Here is an 18,209-nt window from a genome sequence, read left to right as displayed (position 1 = left end):
CTGTCGTGTCTTGTCTGTTGTGTCATGTTGTGTCTGTCGTGTCGTGTCGTGTCTGTCGTGTCTGTCGTATCGTGTCTGTCGTGTTGTGTCTGTCGTGTCGTGTCTGTTGTGTCGTGTTGTGTCTGTCGTGTCTGTCGTGTCGTGTCTTGTCGTGTCTGTCGTGTTTTCTCTGTCGTATCGTGTCTGTCGTGTCTTGTCTGTTGTGTCATGTTGTGTCTGTCGTGTCGTGTCGTGTCTGTCGTGTCTGTCGTGTCGTATCTGTCGTGTTGTGTCTGTCGTGTCGTGTCTGTCGTGTTGTGTCTGTCGTGTCGTGTCTGTCGTGTTGTGTCTGTCGTGTCGTATCTGTCGTGTCTGTCGTGTCGTGTCTGTCGTGTCTGTCGTGTCGTGTCTGTCGTGTTTTGTCTGTCGTATCGTGTCTGTTGTGTCTGTCATGTCGTGTCGTGTCTTGTCTGTCGTGTCTGTCGTGTCGTATCTGTCGTGTCGTGTCTGTCGTGTCGTGTCTGTCGTGTTTTGTCTGTTGTATCGTGTCTGTCGTGTCTTGTCTGTTGTGTCATGTTGTGTCTGTCGTGTCGTGTCTGTTGTGTCGTGTTGTGTCTGTCGTGTCTGTCGTGTCGTGTCTGTCGTGTCTTGTCTGTTGTGTCATGTTGTGTCTGTCGTGTCGTGTCTGTTGTGTCGTGTTGTGTCTGTCGTGTCTGTCGTGTCGTGTCTGTCGTGTCTGTCGTGTCGTGTTGTGTCTGTCGTGTCGTGTCTGTCGTGTCTGTCTTGTCTGTCGTGTCTGTCGTGTCTGTCGTGTCTTGTCTGTCGTGTCTGTCGTGTCTGTCGTGTCGTGTCTGACGTGTCTGACGTGTCTGTCGTGTCGTGTCGTGTCTGTCGTGTCGTGTCTGTCGTGTCTGTCGTGTCTGTCGTGTTTTGTCTGTCGTATCGTGTCTGTCATGTCGTGTCTTGTCTGTCGTGTCTGTCGTGTCTGTCGTGTCGTGTCTGTCGTGTCGTGTCTGTCCCGTCTGTCGTGTCTGTCGTGTCTGTCGTGTCTGTCATGTCGTGTCGTGTTTTGCCTGTCGTGTCGTGTCTGTCGTGTCTTGTCTGTTGTGTCATGTTGTGTCTGTCGTGTCGTGTCGTGTCTGTCGTGTCTGTCGTATCGTGTCTGTCATGTCGTGTCTTGTCTGTCGTGTCTGTCGTGTCTGTCGTGTCGTGTCTGTCGTGTCGTGTCTGTCCCGTCTGTCGTGTCTGTCGTTTCTGTCGTGTCTGTCGTGTCTGTCGTGTCTGTCATGTCGTGTCGTGTTTTGCCTGTCGTGTCGTGTCTGTCGTGTCTTGTCTGTTGTGTCATGTTGTGTCTGTCGTGTCGTGTCGTGTTTTGCCTGTCGTGTCGTGTCTGTCGTGTCTTGTCTGTTGTGTCATGTTGTGTCTGTCGTGTCGTGTCGTGTCTGTCGTGTCTGTCGTATCGTGTCTGTCGTGTTGTGTCTGTCGTGTCGTGTCTGTTGTGTCGTGTTGTGTCTGTCGTGTCTGTCGTGTCGTGTCTTGTCGTGTCTGTCGTGTTTTCTCTGTCGTATCGTGTCTGTCGTGTCTTGTCTGTTGTGTCATGTTGTGTCTGTCGTGTCGTGTCGTGTCTGTCGTGTCTGTCGTGTCGTATCTGTCGTGTTGTGTCTGTCGTGTCGTGTCTGTCGTGTTGTGTCTGTCGTGTCGTGTCTGTCGTGTTGTGTCTGTCGTGTCGTATCTGTCGTGTCGTGTCTGTCGTGTCGTGTCTGTCGTTTTTTGTCTGTCGTATCGTGTCTGTCGTGTCTGTCGTGTCGTATCTGTCGTGTTGTGTCTGTCGTGTCTGTCGTGTCGTGTCTGTCGTTTTTTGTCTGTCTTATCGTGTCTGTCGTGTCTGTCGTGTCGTGTCTGTCGTGTCTGTCGTGTCGTGTTGTGTCTGTCGTGTCGTGTCTGTCGTGTCGTGTCTGTCGTGTCGTGTCTTTCGTCCCGTGTCTGTCGTGTCGTGTCTGTCGTGTCTGTCGTGTCGTGTCTGTCGTGTCTGTCGTGTCTGTCGTGTTGTGTCTGTCGTGTCGTGTCTGTCGTGTCGTGTCTGTCGTGTTTTGTCTGTCGTGTCGTGTCTGTCGTGTCTTGTCTGTCGTGTCTGTCGTGTCTGTCGTGTTGTGTCTGTCGTGTCGTGTCTGTCGTGTCGTGTCTGTCGTGTCTGTTGTGTCTGTCGTTTCTGTCGTGTCTGTCGTGTCTGTCGTGTCTGTCGTGTCGTGTCTGTCGTGTTGTGTCTGTCGTGTCGTATCTGTCGTGTTGTGTCTGTCGTGTCTGTCGTGTCGTGTCTGTCGTGTTGTGTCTGTCGTGTCTGTCGTGTCGTGTCTGTCGTTTTTTGTCTGTCTTATCGTGTCTGTCGTGTCTGTCGTGTCGTGTCTGTCGTGTCTGTCGTGTCGTGTTGTGTCTGTCGTGTCGTGTCTGTCGTGTCGTGTCTGTCGTGTCGTGTCTTTCGTCCCGTGTCTGTCGTGTCGTGTCTGTCGTGTCTGTCGTGTCTGTCGTGTCGTGTCTGTCGTGTCTGTCGTGTCTGTCGTGTTGTGTCTGTCGTGTCGTGTCTGTCGTGTCGTGTCTGTCGTGTCGTGTCTGTCGTGTCGTGTCTGTCGTGTCGTGTCTTTCGTCCCGTGTCTGTCGTGTCGTGTCTGTCGTGTCTGTCGTGTCTGTCGTGTCGTTTCTGTCGTTTCTGTCGTGTCTGTCGTGTTGTGTCTGTCGTGTCGTGTCTGTCGTGTCGTGTCTGTCGTGTTTTGTCTGTCGTGTCGTGTCTGTCGTGTCTTGTCTGTCGTGTCTGTCGTGTCTGTCGTGTCGTGTCGTGTCTGTCGTGTCGTGTCTGTCGTGTCGTGTCTGTCGTGTCGTGTCTGTCGTGTCGTGTCTGTCGTGTCTGTCGTGTCTGTCGTTTCTGTCGTGTCTGTCGTGTCTGTCGTGTCTGTCGTGTCTGTCGTGTCGTGTCTGTCGTGTTGTGTCTGTCGTGTCGTATCTGTCGTGTTGTGTCTGTCGTGTCTGTCGTGTCGTGTCTGTCGTTTTTTGTCTGTCGTATCGTGTCTGTCGTGTCTGTCGTGTCGTGTCTGTCGTGTCTGTCGTGTCGTGTTGTGTCTGTCGTGTCGTGTCTGTCGTGTTGTGTCTTTCGTCCCGTGTCTGTCGTGTCGTGTCTGTCGTGTCTGTCGTGTCTGTCGTGTCTGTCGTGTCTGTCGTGTCTGTCGTGTCGTGTCTGTCGTGTCTGTCGTGTCGTTTCTGTCGTGTCTGTCGTGTCTGTCGTGTCTGTCATGTCGTGTCGTGTCGTGTCGTGTCTGTCGTGTTTTGTCTTGTCTGTCGTGTCTGTCGTGTCGTATCTGTCGTGTTTTGTCTGTTGTATCGTGTCTGTCGTGTCGTGTCTGTCGTGTCGTATCTGTCGTGTTTTGTCTGTTGTATCGTGTCTGTCGTGTCGTGTCTGTCGTCCCGTGTCTGTCGTGTCGTGTCTGTCGTGTCTGTCGTGTCTGTCGTGTCTGTCGTGTCTGTCGTGTCTGTCGTGTCGTGTCTGTCGTGTCTGTCGTGTCTGTCGTGTTTTGTCTGTCGTATCGTGTCTGTCGTTGGAGAGGATGTGGCAGCAGGAGACAGGAGAACTCTGTCTTTGGGCCTCAGGACTCTGTCTTTGGGCCTCAGGACTCTGTCTTTGGGCCTCAGGACTCTGTCTTTGGGCCTCAGGACTCCTGCCATGGACACAACCAGCAGCTCTCTGGCGCCTCCTCTTGGCTGGAATGTAAAAGGCTTTTACAAAGAAATGGAGGACACAAAATGCACTGACGGTCAAGGACTGGACTGACATTAAACTGGACATACGTAAAATGTTCTTTCTCCTTTTTAAAATTCCGCTTATTCAGCTTTTCTCACTTTACGTCTCTGCTCTCTGGTCCTATTCTTCTCTTCTGAGTTTTGTTTTGTTTTAAATTAAAAAATAAAAACATTCAAATATTAAAAAAGTTTGATCCATGAAAAACATGCATAAAACAATTAAACTCTACATGTTATATTATATAAACTTGTGTTTTTGAACTACATAACCCACAATGCACTGCGCAGCAAAGAGGAAATACTAGCTTCAAAATAAAAGCACAGACTCTTAACAGACCGTTGTGGCCAGTGTTCTTTTACTAAAATAAGAAAAACAAACACGTGTCTTTTTATTCCTCATTAAAAACAAAATATCATAAATGTGATTCTGTGCCGTTCAGTCACGTGACTTTGCCCTGGCGCGATGCCCGGATGCCCTCCCCGTCACTTCGCGCTTGACGCGTGTAAATCCCGTTAAATCCCAGCGGCGGTTCAGGACCGGGACCCGCAGCACCAGGACCCGCAACACCGGGACCCGCAGCACCGGGACCCGCAGCACCGGGACCCGCAGCACCGGGACCCGCAACACCGGGACCCGCAGCACCGGGACCCGCAGCACCGGGACCCGCAACACCGGGACCCGCAACACCGGGACCCGCAGCACCGGGATCCGCAGCACCGGGACCCGCAGCACCGTGATCCTGGGCCGTGCGGACCCGCAGCACCGGTGCAACACCGGGACCCGCAACACCGGGACCCGCAGCACCAGGACCGGGGCTAACAGCGAGTCTCAGCCGGGGATCAGCGCCTCTTTCCCGGCTCAAGAGCTGCGCGCATCAGCGGCAGCACCTGCAGACCGTGGCCGGGTTTGGACGCGCTCAAGCCGGGGACAATCTGTGGCTTTGACCGGGACACACGGAGGGTTTCAGGGTTTCAGGGTTTCAAACAAGCACAAAGGCAGTTTATTTGACGTTGTGACCTTCACGTGACGTGCCGCGTTTCATGAGGATAATTTCAGTGTCACGTGACTCAGATTTACGGCGCGTTTCTGCGCAGAAACATCTCAAATCTGTAAAAGACGCGCAGGATTTAGATTCAGTCTGAAATATTCTTATAAGTTTGTTTGTAAAACTCAAAGTCTTAAACTCACAACACAAACAAATAAAACCATAAATAATCCTTATTGCAGTTTCAGCCTCTAAATGTGAATAAAATAAGCACAGCGCCACCTGTCGCCTGTGTGCAGAACTGTATTCACATTAGTCTAAAAGTGTTAAAGATTGAAAGATTCACAGCTGCTGCTCTTTTACAACGTTCAACTATTTATACTTTTATTCTAGAGATATTTATATTTTGTTTTATACTTTTGTCTTTTTATTCAAAAAAAGACAAAATGTACATTTGTTGTTGTTTGTGCACAAAAGTCTGGTACATTTACACAAACTGCTCAGGCTCTTTTTAATCATTGACCTTTCAGGTGTTCAGTCTGAGGATGTTGGAGTGAAGGATTGTGGGAAGTGTAGTTAAAAAGACTCAAACTTGGTGACATTTTCTACATTTGGAGGAACTTTTGAATCTGTGATTTTTGGATTTGGACTTTTTTTCTGCCTCGTGGTGGAAGTCTCAGAGTTAAAGTCCAGGACCTGATCGAGAAGAGCCCAGGGTCATGTGTGATAAAACGGCCCCCAGGGGCCGCCTGAGGCTGGAGTGGGTTTATGGATACAGAGGTCATCAGTGCAGGAACAATCTGTTCTACAGCGCCGCCAAAGAACTGGTTTATTTCACCGCCGCTGTAGGCGTGGTCTACAACCCACGAGACCACGCCCAGCGCTTCTATCACGGCCACAGCGATGACATCATCAGGTGAGACATGTCCCCACACTGTAAGCCCCGCCCCACACTGTAAGCCCCGCCCCACACTGTAAGCCCCGCCCCACACTGTAAGCCCCGCCCCACAGTGTAAACCCCGCCCCACACTGTAAGCCCCGCCCCACACTGTAAGCCCCGCCCCACACTGTAAGCCCCGCCCCACACTGTAAGCCCCGCCCCACAGTGTAAACCCCGCCCCACACTGTAAGCCCCGCCCCACACTGTAAGCCCCGCCCCACACTGTAGTTGTGTTATTTTTAATGGCGGTTGGCAGCAAACTAAAAAGGTGCATTTAGCGCCACCTGCTGGAGCTGTGCGTCTTCAAAGTCTGTGTTTTGTAAATACAGTGAGGAGTATTTGAACCCTGTGATGGAAATGATGGAGTCTGAAGTGTTCGTCGTCGGTGCATTTACAGTTTCAGAGGTCAAAGGTCACTCAGAAGTCAAAGGTCACTCCTCCACACAGATCATCTCTAGATCTGTCAGGTTTCAGGGCTGTTGCTAAGCAACACAGCATTTCAGCTCCTCCAGAGATGTTCTATTGGGTTTAGGTGTGAGACTGGCTGGGCCCCTCCAGAACCTTTAGATCAGGGCTGTTTGGGCCGCGGGCCGAACATAATGTAAAACATAAAACAATAAAAATATAAGAAATAAATAGCTTTATAAAGCCTACGCTGTTTTTCAAGCAATTACTGCATTGATTAAAAGAAATGACAAACACGTTTGTTCTCATAAACTGAAATGTATTAAGAAAAACAAGTGTCATTTCACCAACATGAGCTTCAGTTTATGTCATCACAACTTCAGATCTACTGAGATAAACATTTAGTCTATTGTTCAATATTGTATTTGACTTTATAACAAAATAGTTCTCTGTAGTTCTCTGTAGGTCTCTGTAGTTCTCTATAGGTCTCTGTGGTTCTCTGTAGGTCTCTGTAGGTCTCTCTAGTTCTCTGTAGTTCTCTGTGGTTCTCTGTAGTTCTCTGTAGTTCTGTGTAGTTCTCTGTAGTTCTCTGTAGTTCTCTGTAGTTCTCTGTAGGTCTCTGTAGGTCTCTGTAGTTCTCTGTAGGTCTCTGTGGTTCTCTGTAGTTCTCTGTAGTTCTCTCTAGTTCTCTGTAGTTCTCTGTGGTTCTCTGTAGTTCTCTGTAGTTCTGTGTAGTTCTCTGTAGTTCTCTGTAGTTCTCTGTAGTTCTCTGTAGGTCTCTGTAGGTCTCTGTAGTTCTCTGTAGGTCTCTGTGGTTCTCTGTAGTTATCTGTAGGTCTCTGTAGTTCTCTATAGGTCTCTGTGGTTCTCTGTAGGTCTCTGTAGTTCTGTGTAGTTCTCTGTGGTTCTCTGTAGTTCTCTGTAGGTCTCTGTAGTTCTCTGTAGTTCTCTGTAGGTGTCTGTAGTTCTGTGTAGTTCTCTGTGGTTCTCTGTAGTTCTCTCTAGTTCTGTGTAGTTCTCTGTGGTTCTCTGTAGTTCTCTGTAGTTCTCTGTAGTTCTCTGTAGTTCTGTGTAGTTCTCTGTGGTTCTCTGTGGTTCTCTGTAGGTCTCTGTAGTTCTTTCTAGTTCTGTGTAGTTCTCTGTAGTTCTGTGTAGTTCTCTGTAGTTCTCTGTAGTTCTGTGTAGTTCTCTGTGGTTCTCTGTGGTTCTCTGTAGGTCTCTGTAGTTCTTTCTAGTTCTGTGTAGTTCTCTGTAGTTCTCTGTAGTTCTCTGTAGTTCTCTGTAGGTCTCTGTAGTTCTCTGTAGTTCTCTGTAGGTCTCTGTAGTTCTCTGTAGTTCTCTGTAGTTCTCTGTAGGTCTCTGTAGGTCTCTGTAGTTCTCTGTAGTTCTCTGTAGTTCTCTGTAGGTCTCTGTAGTTCTCTGTAGTTCTCTGTAGTTCTCTGTAGGTCTCTGTAGTTCTCTGTAGTTCTTTCTAGTTCTGTGTAGTTCTCTGTAGTTCTCTGTAGTTCTCTGTAGTTCTCTGTAGTTCTCTGTAGTTCTCTGTAGTTCTCTGTAGGTCTCTGTAGTTCTCTGTAGTTCTCTGTAGTTCTCTGTAGGTCTCTGTAGTTCTCTGTAGGTCTCTGTAGTTCTCTGTAGGTCTCTGTAGTTCTCTGTAGTTCTCTGTAGTTCTCCGTAGGTCTCTGTAGTTCTCTGTAGTTCTCTGTAGGTCTCTGTAGTTCTCTGTAGTTCTCTGTAGTTCTCTGTAGTTCTCTGTAGTTCTCTGTAGGTCTCTGTAGTTCTCTGTAGTTCTCTGTAGTTCTCTGTAGGTCTCTGTAGTTCTGTGTAGTTCTCTGTAGTTCTCTGTAGTTCTCTGTAGGTCTCTGTAGTTCTCTGTAGTTCTCTGTAGGTCTCTGTAGTTCTGTGTAGTTCTCTGTAGTTCTCTGTAGTTCTCTGTAGTTCTCTGTAGGTCTCTGTAGTTCTCTGTAGTTCTCTGTAGTTCTCTGTAGGTCTCTGTAGTTCTCTGTAGTTCTCTGTAGTTCTCTGTAGTTCTCTGTAGGTCTCTGTAGTTCTCTGTAGTTCTCTGTAGTTCTCTGTAGGTCTCTGTAGTTCTCTGTAGTTCTCTGTAGTTCTCTGTAGTTCTCTGTAGGTCTCTGTAGTTCTCTGTAGGTCTCTGTAGTTCTCTGTAGGTCTCTGTAGTTCTCTGTAGGTCTCTGTAGTTCTCTGTAGGTCTCTGTAGTTCTCTGTAGGTCTCTGTAGTTCTCTGTAGGTCTCTGTAGTTCTCTGTAGTTCTCTGTAGTTCTCCGTAGGTCTCTGTAGTTCTCCGTAGTTCTCTGTAGGTCTCTGTAGTTCTCTGTAGTTCTCTGTAGTTCTCTGTAGTTCTCTGTAGGTCTCTGTAGTTCTCTGTAGGTCTCTGTAGTTCTCTGTAGTTCTCTGTAGTTCTCTGTAGGTCTCTGTAGTTCTGTGTAGTTCTCTGTAGTTCTCTGTAGTTCTCTGTAGGTCTCTGTAGTTCTCTGTAGTTCTCTGTAGGTCTCTGTAGTTCTCTGTAGTTCTCTGTAGGTCTCTGTAGTTCTCTGTAGTTCTCTGTAGGTCTCTGTAGGTCTGTGTAGTTCTCTGTAGGTCTCTTTACACCTGAACTAAACACAAACACACGTGGAGCGTTTAAGGAGGTGAAGTTCTTTCACTGTTTGAGCCACAGTTTCCATCAAATCAAACTCTTTTGTCAAATCATGGGCCAAATATTATGTACAAAATAAAACAATACAAAATATAAGAAATAAATGGCTTTTTTACAGCCGTAATAGTTGTGAGACTTTTGCACAAATGTGCAGCAGGTGAAAGACTGAGTCCATGTTCAGCAGCAGCAGCAGGAACATGGACTTTTGATGTGATTTATGATGTTCATATCACAAACTCAATATGAGCTATTTTCATAGTTTAAGCTGATCTTAGTGACACATGATTCATGTAGTGACTGTAGTGTGTTCACAGTCACATTAGTGTGTTCACAGTCACATTAGTGTGTTCACAGTCACATTAGTGTGTTCACAGTCACATTAGTGTGTCACAGTCACATTAGTGTGTCACAGTCACATTAGTGTGTTCACAGTCACATTAGTGTGTCACAGTCACATTAGTGTGTTCACAGTCACATTAGTGTGTCACAGTCACATTAGTGTGTCACAGTCACATTAGTGTGTTCACAGTCACATTAGTGTGTTCAGTCACATTAGTGTGTCACAGTCACATTAGTGTGTCACAGTCACATTAGTGTGTTCACATTCACATTAGTGTGTTCACAGTCACATTAGTGTGTTCACAGTCACATTAGTGTGTTCACAGTCACATTAGTGTGTCACAGTCACATTAGTGTGTCACAGTCACATTAGTGTGTTCACAGTCACATTAGTGTGTTCACAGTCACATTAGTGTGTCACAGTCACATTAGTGTGTTCACAGTCACATTAGTGTGTCACAGTCACATTAGTGTGTCACAGTCACATTAGTGTGTTCACAGTCACATTAGTGTGTTCAGTCACATTAGTGTGTCACAGTCACATTAGTGTGTTCACAGTCACATTAGTGTGTTCACAGTCACATTAGTGTGTCACAGTCACATTAGTGTGTCACATTCACATTAGTGTGTCACAGTCACATTAGTGTGTCACAGTCACATTAGTGTGTTCACAGTCACATTAGTGTGTCACAGTCACATTAGTGTGTTCAGTCACATTAGTGTGTTCACAGTCACATTAGTGTGTCACAGTCACATTAGTGTGTCACAGTCACATTAGTGTGTCACAGTCACATTAGTGTGTTCACAGTCACATTAGTGTGTCACAGTCACATTAGTGTGTCACAGTCACATTAGTGTGTCACAGTCACATTAGTGTGTCACAGTCACATTAGTGTGTCACAGTCACATTAGTGTGTTCACAGTCACATTAGTGTGTTCACAGTCACATTAGTGTGTCACAGTCACATTAGTGTGTTCACAGTCACATTAGTGTGTCACAGTCACATTAGTGTGTCACAGTCACATTAGTGTGTCACAGTCACATTAGTGTGTTCACAGTCACATTAGTGTGTCACAGTCACATTAGTGTGTCACAGTCACATTAGTGTGTCACAGTCACATTAGTGTGTCACAGTCACATTAGTGTGTCACAGTCACATTAGTGTGTTCACAGTCACATTAGTGTGTTCACAGTCACATTAGTGTGTTCACAGTCACATTAGTGTGTCACAGTCACATTAGTGTGTTCAGTCACATTAATGTGAACACATTAGTGTGTCACAGTCACATTAGTGTGTTCACAGTCACATTAGTGTGTCACAGTCACATTAGTGTGTTCACAGTCACATTAGTGTGTTCACAGTCACATTAGTGTGTCACAGTCACATTAGTGTGTTCACAGTCACATTAGTGTGTCACAGTCACATTAGTGTGTTCACAGTCACATTAGTGTGTCACAGTCACATTAGTGTGTCACAGTCACATTAGTGTGTCACAGTCACATTAGTGTGTTCACAGTCACATTAGTGTGTCACAGTCACATTAGTGTGTCACAGTCACATTAGTGTGTTCACAGTCACATTAGTGTGTCACAGTCACATTAGTGTGTTCAGTCACATTAGTGTGTTCACAGTCACATTAGTGTGTCACAGTCACATTAGTGTGTTCACAGTCACATTAGTGTGTTCACAGTCACATTAGTGTGTCACAGTCACATTAGTGTGTCACAGTCACATTAGTGTGTTCACAGTCACATTAGTGTGTCACAGTCACATTAGTGTGTCACAGTCACATTAGTGTGTTCACAGTCACATTAGTGTGTCACAGTCACATTAGTGTGTCACAGTCACATTAGTGTGTCACAGTCACATTAGTGTGTTCACAGTCACATTAGTGTGTCACAGTCACATTAGTGTGTTCACAGTCACATTAGTGTGTCACAGTCACATTAGTGTGTTCACAGTCACATTAGTGTGTCACAGTCACATTAGTGTGTCACAGTCACATTAGTGTGTCACAGTCACATTAGTGTGTTCACAGTCACATTAGTGTGTTCACAGTCACATTAGTGTGTCACAGTCACATTAGTGTGTTCACAGTCACATTAGTGTGTCACAGTCACATTAGTGTGTCACAGTCACATTAGTGTGTTCACAGTCACATTAGTGTGTCACAGTCACATTAGTGTGTCACAGTCACATTAGTGTGTCACAGTCACATTAGTGTGACACAGTCACATTAGTGTGTCACAGTCACATTAGTGTGTTCACAGTCACATTAGTGTGTCACAGTCACATTAGTGTGTTCACAGTCACATTAGTGTGTCACAGTCACATTAGTGTGTTCACAGTCAAATTAGTGTGACAGTCACATTAGTGTGTTCACAGTCACATTAGTGTGTCACAGTCACATTAGTGTGTCACAGTCAAATTAGTGTGTCACAGTCACATTAGTGTGTTCACAGTCACATTAGTGTGTCACAGTCACATTAGTGTGTTCACAGTCACATTAGTGTGTCACAGTCACATTAGTGTGTTCACAGTCACATTAGTGTGTCACAGTCACATTAGTGTGTTCACAGTCACATTAGTGTGTCACAGTCACATTAGTGTGTCACAGTCACATTAGTGTGTTCACAGTCACATTAGTGTGTTCACAGTCACATTAGTGTGTCACAGTCACATTAGTGTGTTCACAGTCACATTAGTGTGTCACAGTCACATTAGTGTGTTCACAGTCACATTAGTGTGTTCACAGTCACATTAGTGTGTCACAGTCACATTAGTGTGTCACAGTCACATTAGTGTGTCACAGTCACATTAGTGTGTCACAGTCAAATTAGTGTGACACAGTCACATTAGTGTGTCACAGTCACATTAGTGTGTCACAGTCACATTAGTGTGTTCACAGTCACATTAGTGTGTCACAGTCACATTAGTGTGTCACAGTCACATTAGTGTGTCACAGTCACATTAGTGTGTTCACAGTCACATTAGTGTGTCACAGTCACATTAGTGTGTTCAGTCACATTAGTGTGTTCACAGTCACATTAGTGTGTCACAGTCACATTAGTGTGTCACAGTCACATTAGTGTGTTCACAGTCACATTAGTGTGTTCACAGTCACATTAGTGTGTCACAGTCACATTAGTGTGTTCAGTCACATTAATGTGAACACATTAGTGTGTCACAGTCACATTAGTGTGTTCACAGTCACATTAGTGTGTCACAGTCACATTAGTGTGTCACAGTCACATTAGTGTGTCACAGTCACATTAGTGTGTTCACAGTCACATTAGTGTGTCACAGTCACATTAGTGTGTCACAGTCACATTAGTGTCAGTCACATTAGTGTGTTCACAGTCACATTAGTGTGTCACAGTCACATTAGTGTGTTCACAGTCACATTAGTGTGTCACAGTCACATTAGTGTGTTCACAGTCACATTAGTGTGTTCACAGTCACATTAGTGTGTCACAGTCACATTAGTGTGTTCACAGTCAAATTAGTGTGTCACAGTCACATTAGTGTGTTCACAGTCACATTAGTGTGTCACAGTCACATTAGTGTGTTCACAGTCACATTAGTGTGTCACAGTCACATTAGTGTGTCACAGTCACATTAGTGTGTCACAGTCACATTAGTGTGTTCACAGTCACATTAGTGTGTCACAGTCACATTAGTGTGTCACAGTCACATTAGTGTGTTCACAGTCACATTAGTGTGTCACAGTCACATTAGTGTGTTCAGTCACATTAGTGTGTCACAGTCACATTAGTGTGTTCACAGTCACATTAGTGTGTTCACAGTCACATTAGTGTGTCACAGTCACATTAGTGTGTTCACAGTCACATTAGTGTGTCACAGTCACATTAGTGTGTCACAGTCACATTAGTGTGTCACAGTCACATTAGTGTGTTCACAGTCACATTAGTGTGTCACAGTCACATTAGTGTGTTCACAGTCACATTAGTGTGTCACAGTCACATTAGTGTGTCACAGTCACATTAGTGTGTTCACAGTCACATTAGTGTGTCACAGTCACATTAGTGTGTCACAGTCACATTAGTGTGTCACAGTCACATTAGTGTGTTCACAGTCACATTAGTGTGTCACAGTCACATTAGTGTGTCACAGTCACATTAGTGTGTGTCACAGTCACATTAGTGTGACACAGTCACATTAGTGTGTTCACAGTCACATTAGTGTGTCACAGTGGAAGTGTTTCCTCTCTGTATCATGTGTTGTCTCATGTGTACATGTATAAATATGACTATGACATCATGTAAATATATATATATATATAACATATATATATATATATAACATATATATATCTCTGGTACGTCTCAGTCTGACGCTGCATCCGGACCGAGTCCTCGTGGCCTCGGGGCAGGTGGGACCTGAGCCTTTCATCTGTGTGTGGGATTCTTACTCCACTTCCACCGTCTCCATCCTCCAGGAGCAGCACAGCCACGGAGTGTCCGGCCTGGGCTTCAGCGCCGACGGCCAGGTGAGGGCGGGGCGAGGGCGGGTGAGGGCGGGTGAGGTCGGGTGAGGGCGGGGCGAGGGCGGGTGAGGGCGGGGCGAGGGCGGGTGAGGGCGGGTGAGGTCGGGTGAGGGCGGGGCGAGGTCGGGTGAGGGCGGGGCGAGGGCGGGTGAGGGCGGGGCGAGGGCGGGTGAGGTCGGGTGAGGGCGGGGCGAGGGCGGGTGAGGGCGGGGCGAGGGCGGGGAGAGGGCGGGGGGAAGACAGGGTGAGACCGAGGTTAGTCCTGCTTTAGTCCTGATTTAGTCCTGATTTAGTCCTCATTTAGTCCTGATTTAGTCCTGATTTAGTCCTCATTTAGTCCTGATTTAGTCCTGATTTAGTCCTCATTTAGTCCTGATTTAGTCCTGATTTAGTCCTCATTTAGTCCTGATTTAGTCCTGATTTAGTCCTGATTTAGTCCTGATTTAGTCCTGATTTAGTCCTCATTTAGTCCTGATTTAGTCCTGATTTAGTCCTCATTTAGTCCTGATTTAGTCCTCATTTAGTCCTGATTTAGTCCTGATTTAGTCCTGGTTTAGTCCTGATTTAGTCCTGGTCCTGGTCTATCTCTGTCTCTTTGCAGCGTCTGGTCTCTGTGGGTCTGGACCAGAAGAACACGGTCTGTGTCTGGGACTGGAGACGAGGACGAGTCCTGGCCTCGGCCTCAGGACACTCGGACCGGGTAAGTCCTGCTGTAGACCTGGTTCACACCTGGTTTAGACCTGGTTTAGACCTGGTTTAGTCCTGGTTTAGTCCTGGTTTAGTCCTGGTTTAGACCTGGTTTAGACCTGGTTTAGACCTGGTTTAGACCTGGTTCACACCTGGTTTAGACCTGGTTTAGACCTGGTTTAGACCTGGTTTAGTCCTGGTTTAGACCTGGTTTAGACCTGGTTCAGACCTGGTTTAGTCCTGGTTTAGTCCTGGTTCAGACCTGGTTTAGACCTGGTTTAGACCTGGTTTAGACCTGGTTTAGACCTGGTTTAGACCTGGTTCAGACCTGGTTTAGTCCTGGTTTAGTCCTGGTTCAGACCTGGTTCAGACCTGGTTCAGACCTGGTTTAGACCTGGTTCAGACCTGGTTTAGTCCTGGTTTAGACCTGGTTCAGACCTGGTTTAGACCTGGTTTAGACCTGGTTTAGACCTGGTTTAGACCTGGTTCAGACCTGGTTTAGTCCTGGTTTAGTCCTGGTTCAGACCTGGTTTAGACCTGGTTTAGACCTGGTTTAGACCTGGTTTAGTCCTGGTTCAGACCTGGTTTAGACCTGGTTTAGACCTGGTTTAGACCTGGTTTAGTCCTGGTTCAGACCTGGTTCAGACCTGGTTCAGACCTGGTTTAGACCTGGTTCAGACCTGGTTCAGACCTGGTTTAGACCTGGTTTAGACCTGGTTCAGACCTGGTTCAGACCTGGTTCAGACCTGGTTTAGACCTGGTTCAGACCTGGTTCAGACCTGGTTTAGACCTGGTTTAGACCTGGTTCAGACCTGGTTTAGACCTGGTTTAGACCTGGTTTAGACCTGGTTTAGTCCTGGTTTAGTCCTGGTTTAGTCCTGGTTTAGACCTGGTTTAGTCCTGGTTCAGTTCTAAACTGTACTTTCGTCCTCAGATCTTTGACGTGAGCTTTGATCCTCTTCATCCCGATCGTCTCGTCACGTGTGGAGTCAAACACATCAAGGTCCAGACGCTTTTCACCAACGTTTGAAAATCAACGACGAAACAGAGAAAGAGAAAGAGGACCAGGGTTCTGGACCATGTGTGGGACCATGTGTTCTCCACAGTTCTGGACCATGTGTGGGACCATGTGTTCTCCACAGTTCTGGACCATTTGTGAGACCATGTGTTCTCCACAGTTCTGGACCATGTGTGAGACCATGTGTTCTCCACAGTTCTGGACCATGTGTGAGACCATGTGTTCTCCACAGTTCTGGACCATGTGTGAGACCATGTGTTCTCCACAGTTCTGGACCATGTGTGGGACCATGTGTTCTCCACAGTTCTGGACCATGTGTGAGACCATGTGTTCTTCACAGTTCTGGACCATGTGTGAGACCTCGTGTTCTCCACAGTTCTGGACCATGTGTGGGACCATGTGTTCTTTACAGTTCTGGACCATGTGTGGGACCATGTGTTCTCCACAGTTCTGGACCATGTGTGGGACCATGTGTTCTTCACAGTTCTGGACCATGTCTGAGACCATGTGTTCTTCACAGTTCTGGACCATGTGTGAGACCATGTGTTCTCCACAGTTCTGGACCATGTGTGGGACCATGTGTTCTCCACAGTTCTGGACCATGTGTGAGACCATGTGTTCTTTACAGTTCTGGACCATGTGTGGGACCATGTGTTCTCCACAGTTCTGGACCATGTGTGAGACCATGTGTTCTCCACAGTTCTGGACCATGTGTGAGACCATGTGTTCTCCACAGTTCTGGACCATGTGTGAGACCTCGTGTTCTCCACAGTTCTGGACCATGTGTGAGACCATGTGTTCTCCACAGTTCTGGACCATGTGTGAGACCTCGTGTTCTCCACAGTTCTGGACCATGTGTGGGACCATGTGTTCTCCACAGTTCTGGACCATGTGTGAGACCTCGTGTTCTCCACAGTTCTGGACCATGTGTGGGACCATGTGTTCTCCACAGTTCTGGACCATGTGTGAGACCATGTGTTCTCCACAGTTCTGGACCATTTGTGAGACCATGTGTTCTCCACAGTTCTGGACCATGTGTGAGACCATGTGTTCTCCACAGTTCTGGACCATGTGTGGGACCATGTGTTCTTTACAGTTCTGGACCATGTGTGGGACCATGTGTTCTCCACAGTTCTGGACCATGTGTGAGACCTCGTGTTCTCCACAGTTCTGGACCATGTGTGGGACCATGTGTTCTTTACAGTTCTGGACCATGTGTGGGACCATGTGTTCTCCACAGTTCTGGACCATGTGTGGGACCTTGTGTTCTTCACAGTTCTGGACCATGTGTGAGACCTCGTGTTCTCCACAGTTCTGGACCATGTGTGGGACCATGTGTTCTCCACAGTTCTGGACCATGTGTGGGACCATGTGTTCTTCACAGTTCTGGACCATGTCTGAGACCATGTGTTCTTCACAGTTCTGGACCATGTGTGAGACCATGTGTTCTCCACAGTTCTGGACCATGTGTGGGACCATGTGTTCTCCACAGTTCTGGACCATGTGTGGGACCATGTGTTCTCCACAGTTCTGGACCATGTGTGAGACCATGTGTTCTCCACAGTTTTGGACCATGTGTGAGACCATGTGTTCTTCACAGTTCTGGACCATGTGTGGGACCATGTGTTCTTTACAGTTCTGGACCATGTGTGGGACCATGTGTTCTTCACAGTTCTGGACCATATGTGAGACCATGTGTTCTTTACAGTTCTGGACCATGTGTGGGACCATGTGTTCTCCACAGTTCTGGACCATGTATGAGACCATGTGTTCTCCACAGTTCTGGACCATGTGTGAGACCTCGTGTTCTCCACAGTTCTGGACCATGTGTGGGACCATGTGTTCTCCACAGTTCTGGACCATGTGTGAGACCATGTGTTCTCCATAGTTCTGGACCATGTGTGAGACCATGTGTTCTCCACAGTTCTGGACCATGTGTGAGACCATGTGTTCTCCACAGTTCTGGACCATGTGTGAGACCATGTGTTCTTTACAGTTCTGGACCATGTGTGGGACCATGTGTTCTCCACAGTTCTGGACCATGTATGAGACCATGTGTTCTCCACAGTTCTGGACCATGTGTGAGACCTCGTGTTCTCCACAGTTCTGGACCATGTGTGAGACCATGTGTTCTCCACAGTTCTGGACCATGTGTGAGACCTCGTGTTCTCCACAGTTCTGGACCATGTGTGGGACCATGTGTTCTCCACAGTTCTGGACCATGTGTGAGACCATGTGTTCTCCACAGTTCTGGACCATGTGTGAGACCATGTGTTCTCCACAGTTCTGGACCATGTGTGAGACCATGTGTTCTCCACAGTTCTGGACCATGTGTGAGACCATGTGTTCTCCACAGTTCTGGACCATGTGTGAGACCATGTGTTCTCCACAGTTCTGGACCATGTGTGAGACCATGTGTTCTCCACAGTTCTGGACCATGTGTGGGACCATGTGTTCTCCACAGTTCTGGACCATGTGTGAGACCATGTGTTCTCCACAGTTCTGGACCATGTGTGAGACCTCGTGTTCTCCACAGTTCTGGACCATGTGTGGGACCATGTGTTCTCCACAGTTCTGGACCATGTGTGAGACCATGTGTTCTCCACAGTTCTGGACCATGTGTGAGACCATGTGTTCTCCACAGTTCTGGACCATGTGTGAGACCATGTGTTCTCCACAGTTCTGGACCATGTGTGAGACCATGTGTTCTCCACAGTTCTGGACCATGTGTGAGACCATGTGTTCTCCACAGTTCTGGACCATGTGTGAGACCATGTGTTCTCCACAGTTCTGGACCATGTGTGGGACCATGTGTTCTCCACAGTTCTGGACCATGTGTGAGACCATGTGTTCTTTACAGTTCTGGACCATGTGTGGGACCTTGTGTTCTTTACAGTTCTGGACCAT

The 18,209-nt window shown here is 47.1% G+C and overlaps 1 protein-coding gene across 1 annotated transcript in view; it reads left to right on the top strand.

Moving 5' to 3' along the window:
• Nucleotides 1-5,470: 5,470 nt before the first annotated feature.
• Nucleotides 5,471-18,209, top strand: part of LOC140375874 (echinoderm microtubule-associated protein-like 6) — a gene marked incomplete at its 3' end in the record, with an annotated part of 20,092 nt that continues 7,353 nt past the window's right edge. Inside the window, exons 1-4 of the mRNA XM_072461915.1 lie at nt 5,471-5,667; nt 13,441-13,600; nt 14,199-14,297; nt 15,219-15,287. Of these exons, the coding sequence (XP_072318016.1) occupies nt 5,471-5,667; nt 13,441-13,600; nt 14,199-14,297; nt 15,219-15,287 (525 nt within the window). The remainder of the gene's footprint in view (nt 5,668-13,440; nt 13,601-14,198; nt 14,298-15,218; nt 15,288-18,209) is intronic.

Source organism: Eucyclogobius newberryi, unplaced genomic scaffold (genome assembly GCF_026437365.1).
Source record: "Eucyclogobius newberryi isolate DKJ021-1_F unplaced genomic scaffold, fEucNew1.0.hap1 SCAF_339, whole genome shotgun sequence".
Taxonomy (NCBI): Eukaryota; Metazoa; Chordata; class Actinopteri; order Gobiiformes; family Gobiidae; genus Eucyclogobius; species Eucyclogobius newberryi.
The sequence above is the reverse complement of the archived record's forward strand: the minus strand, read 5'-3'. Positions and strand labels throughout refer to the sequence as shown.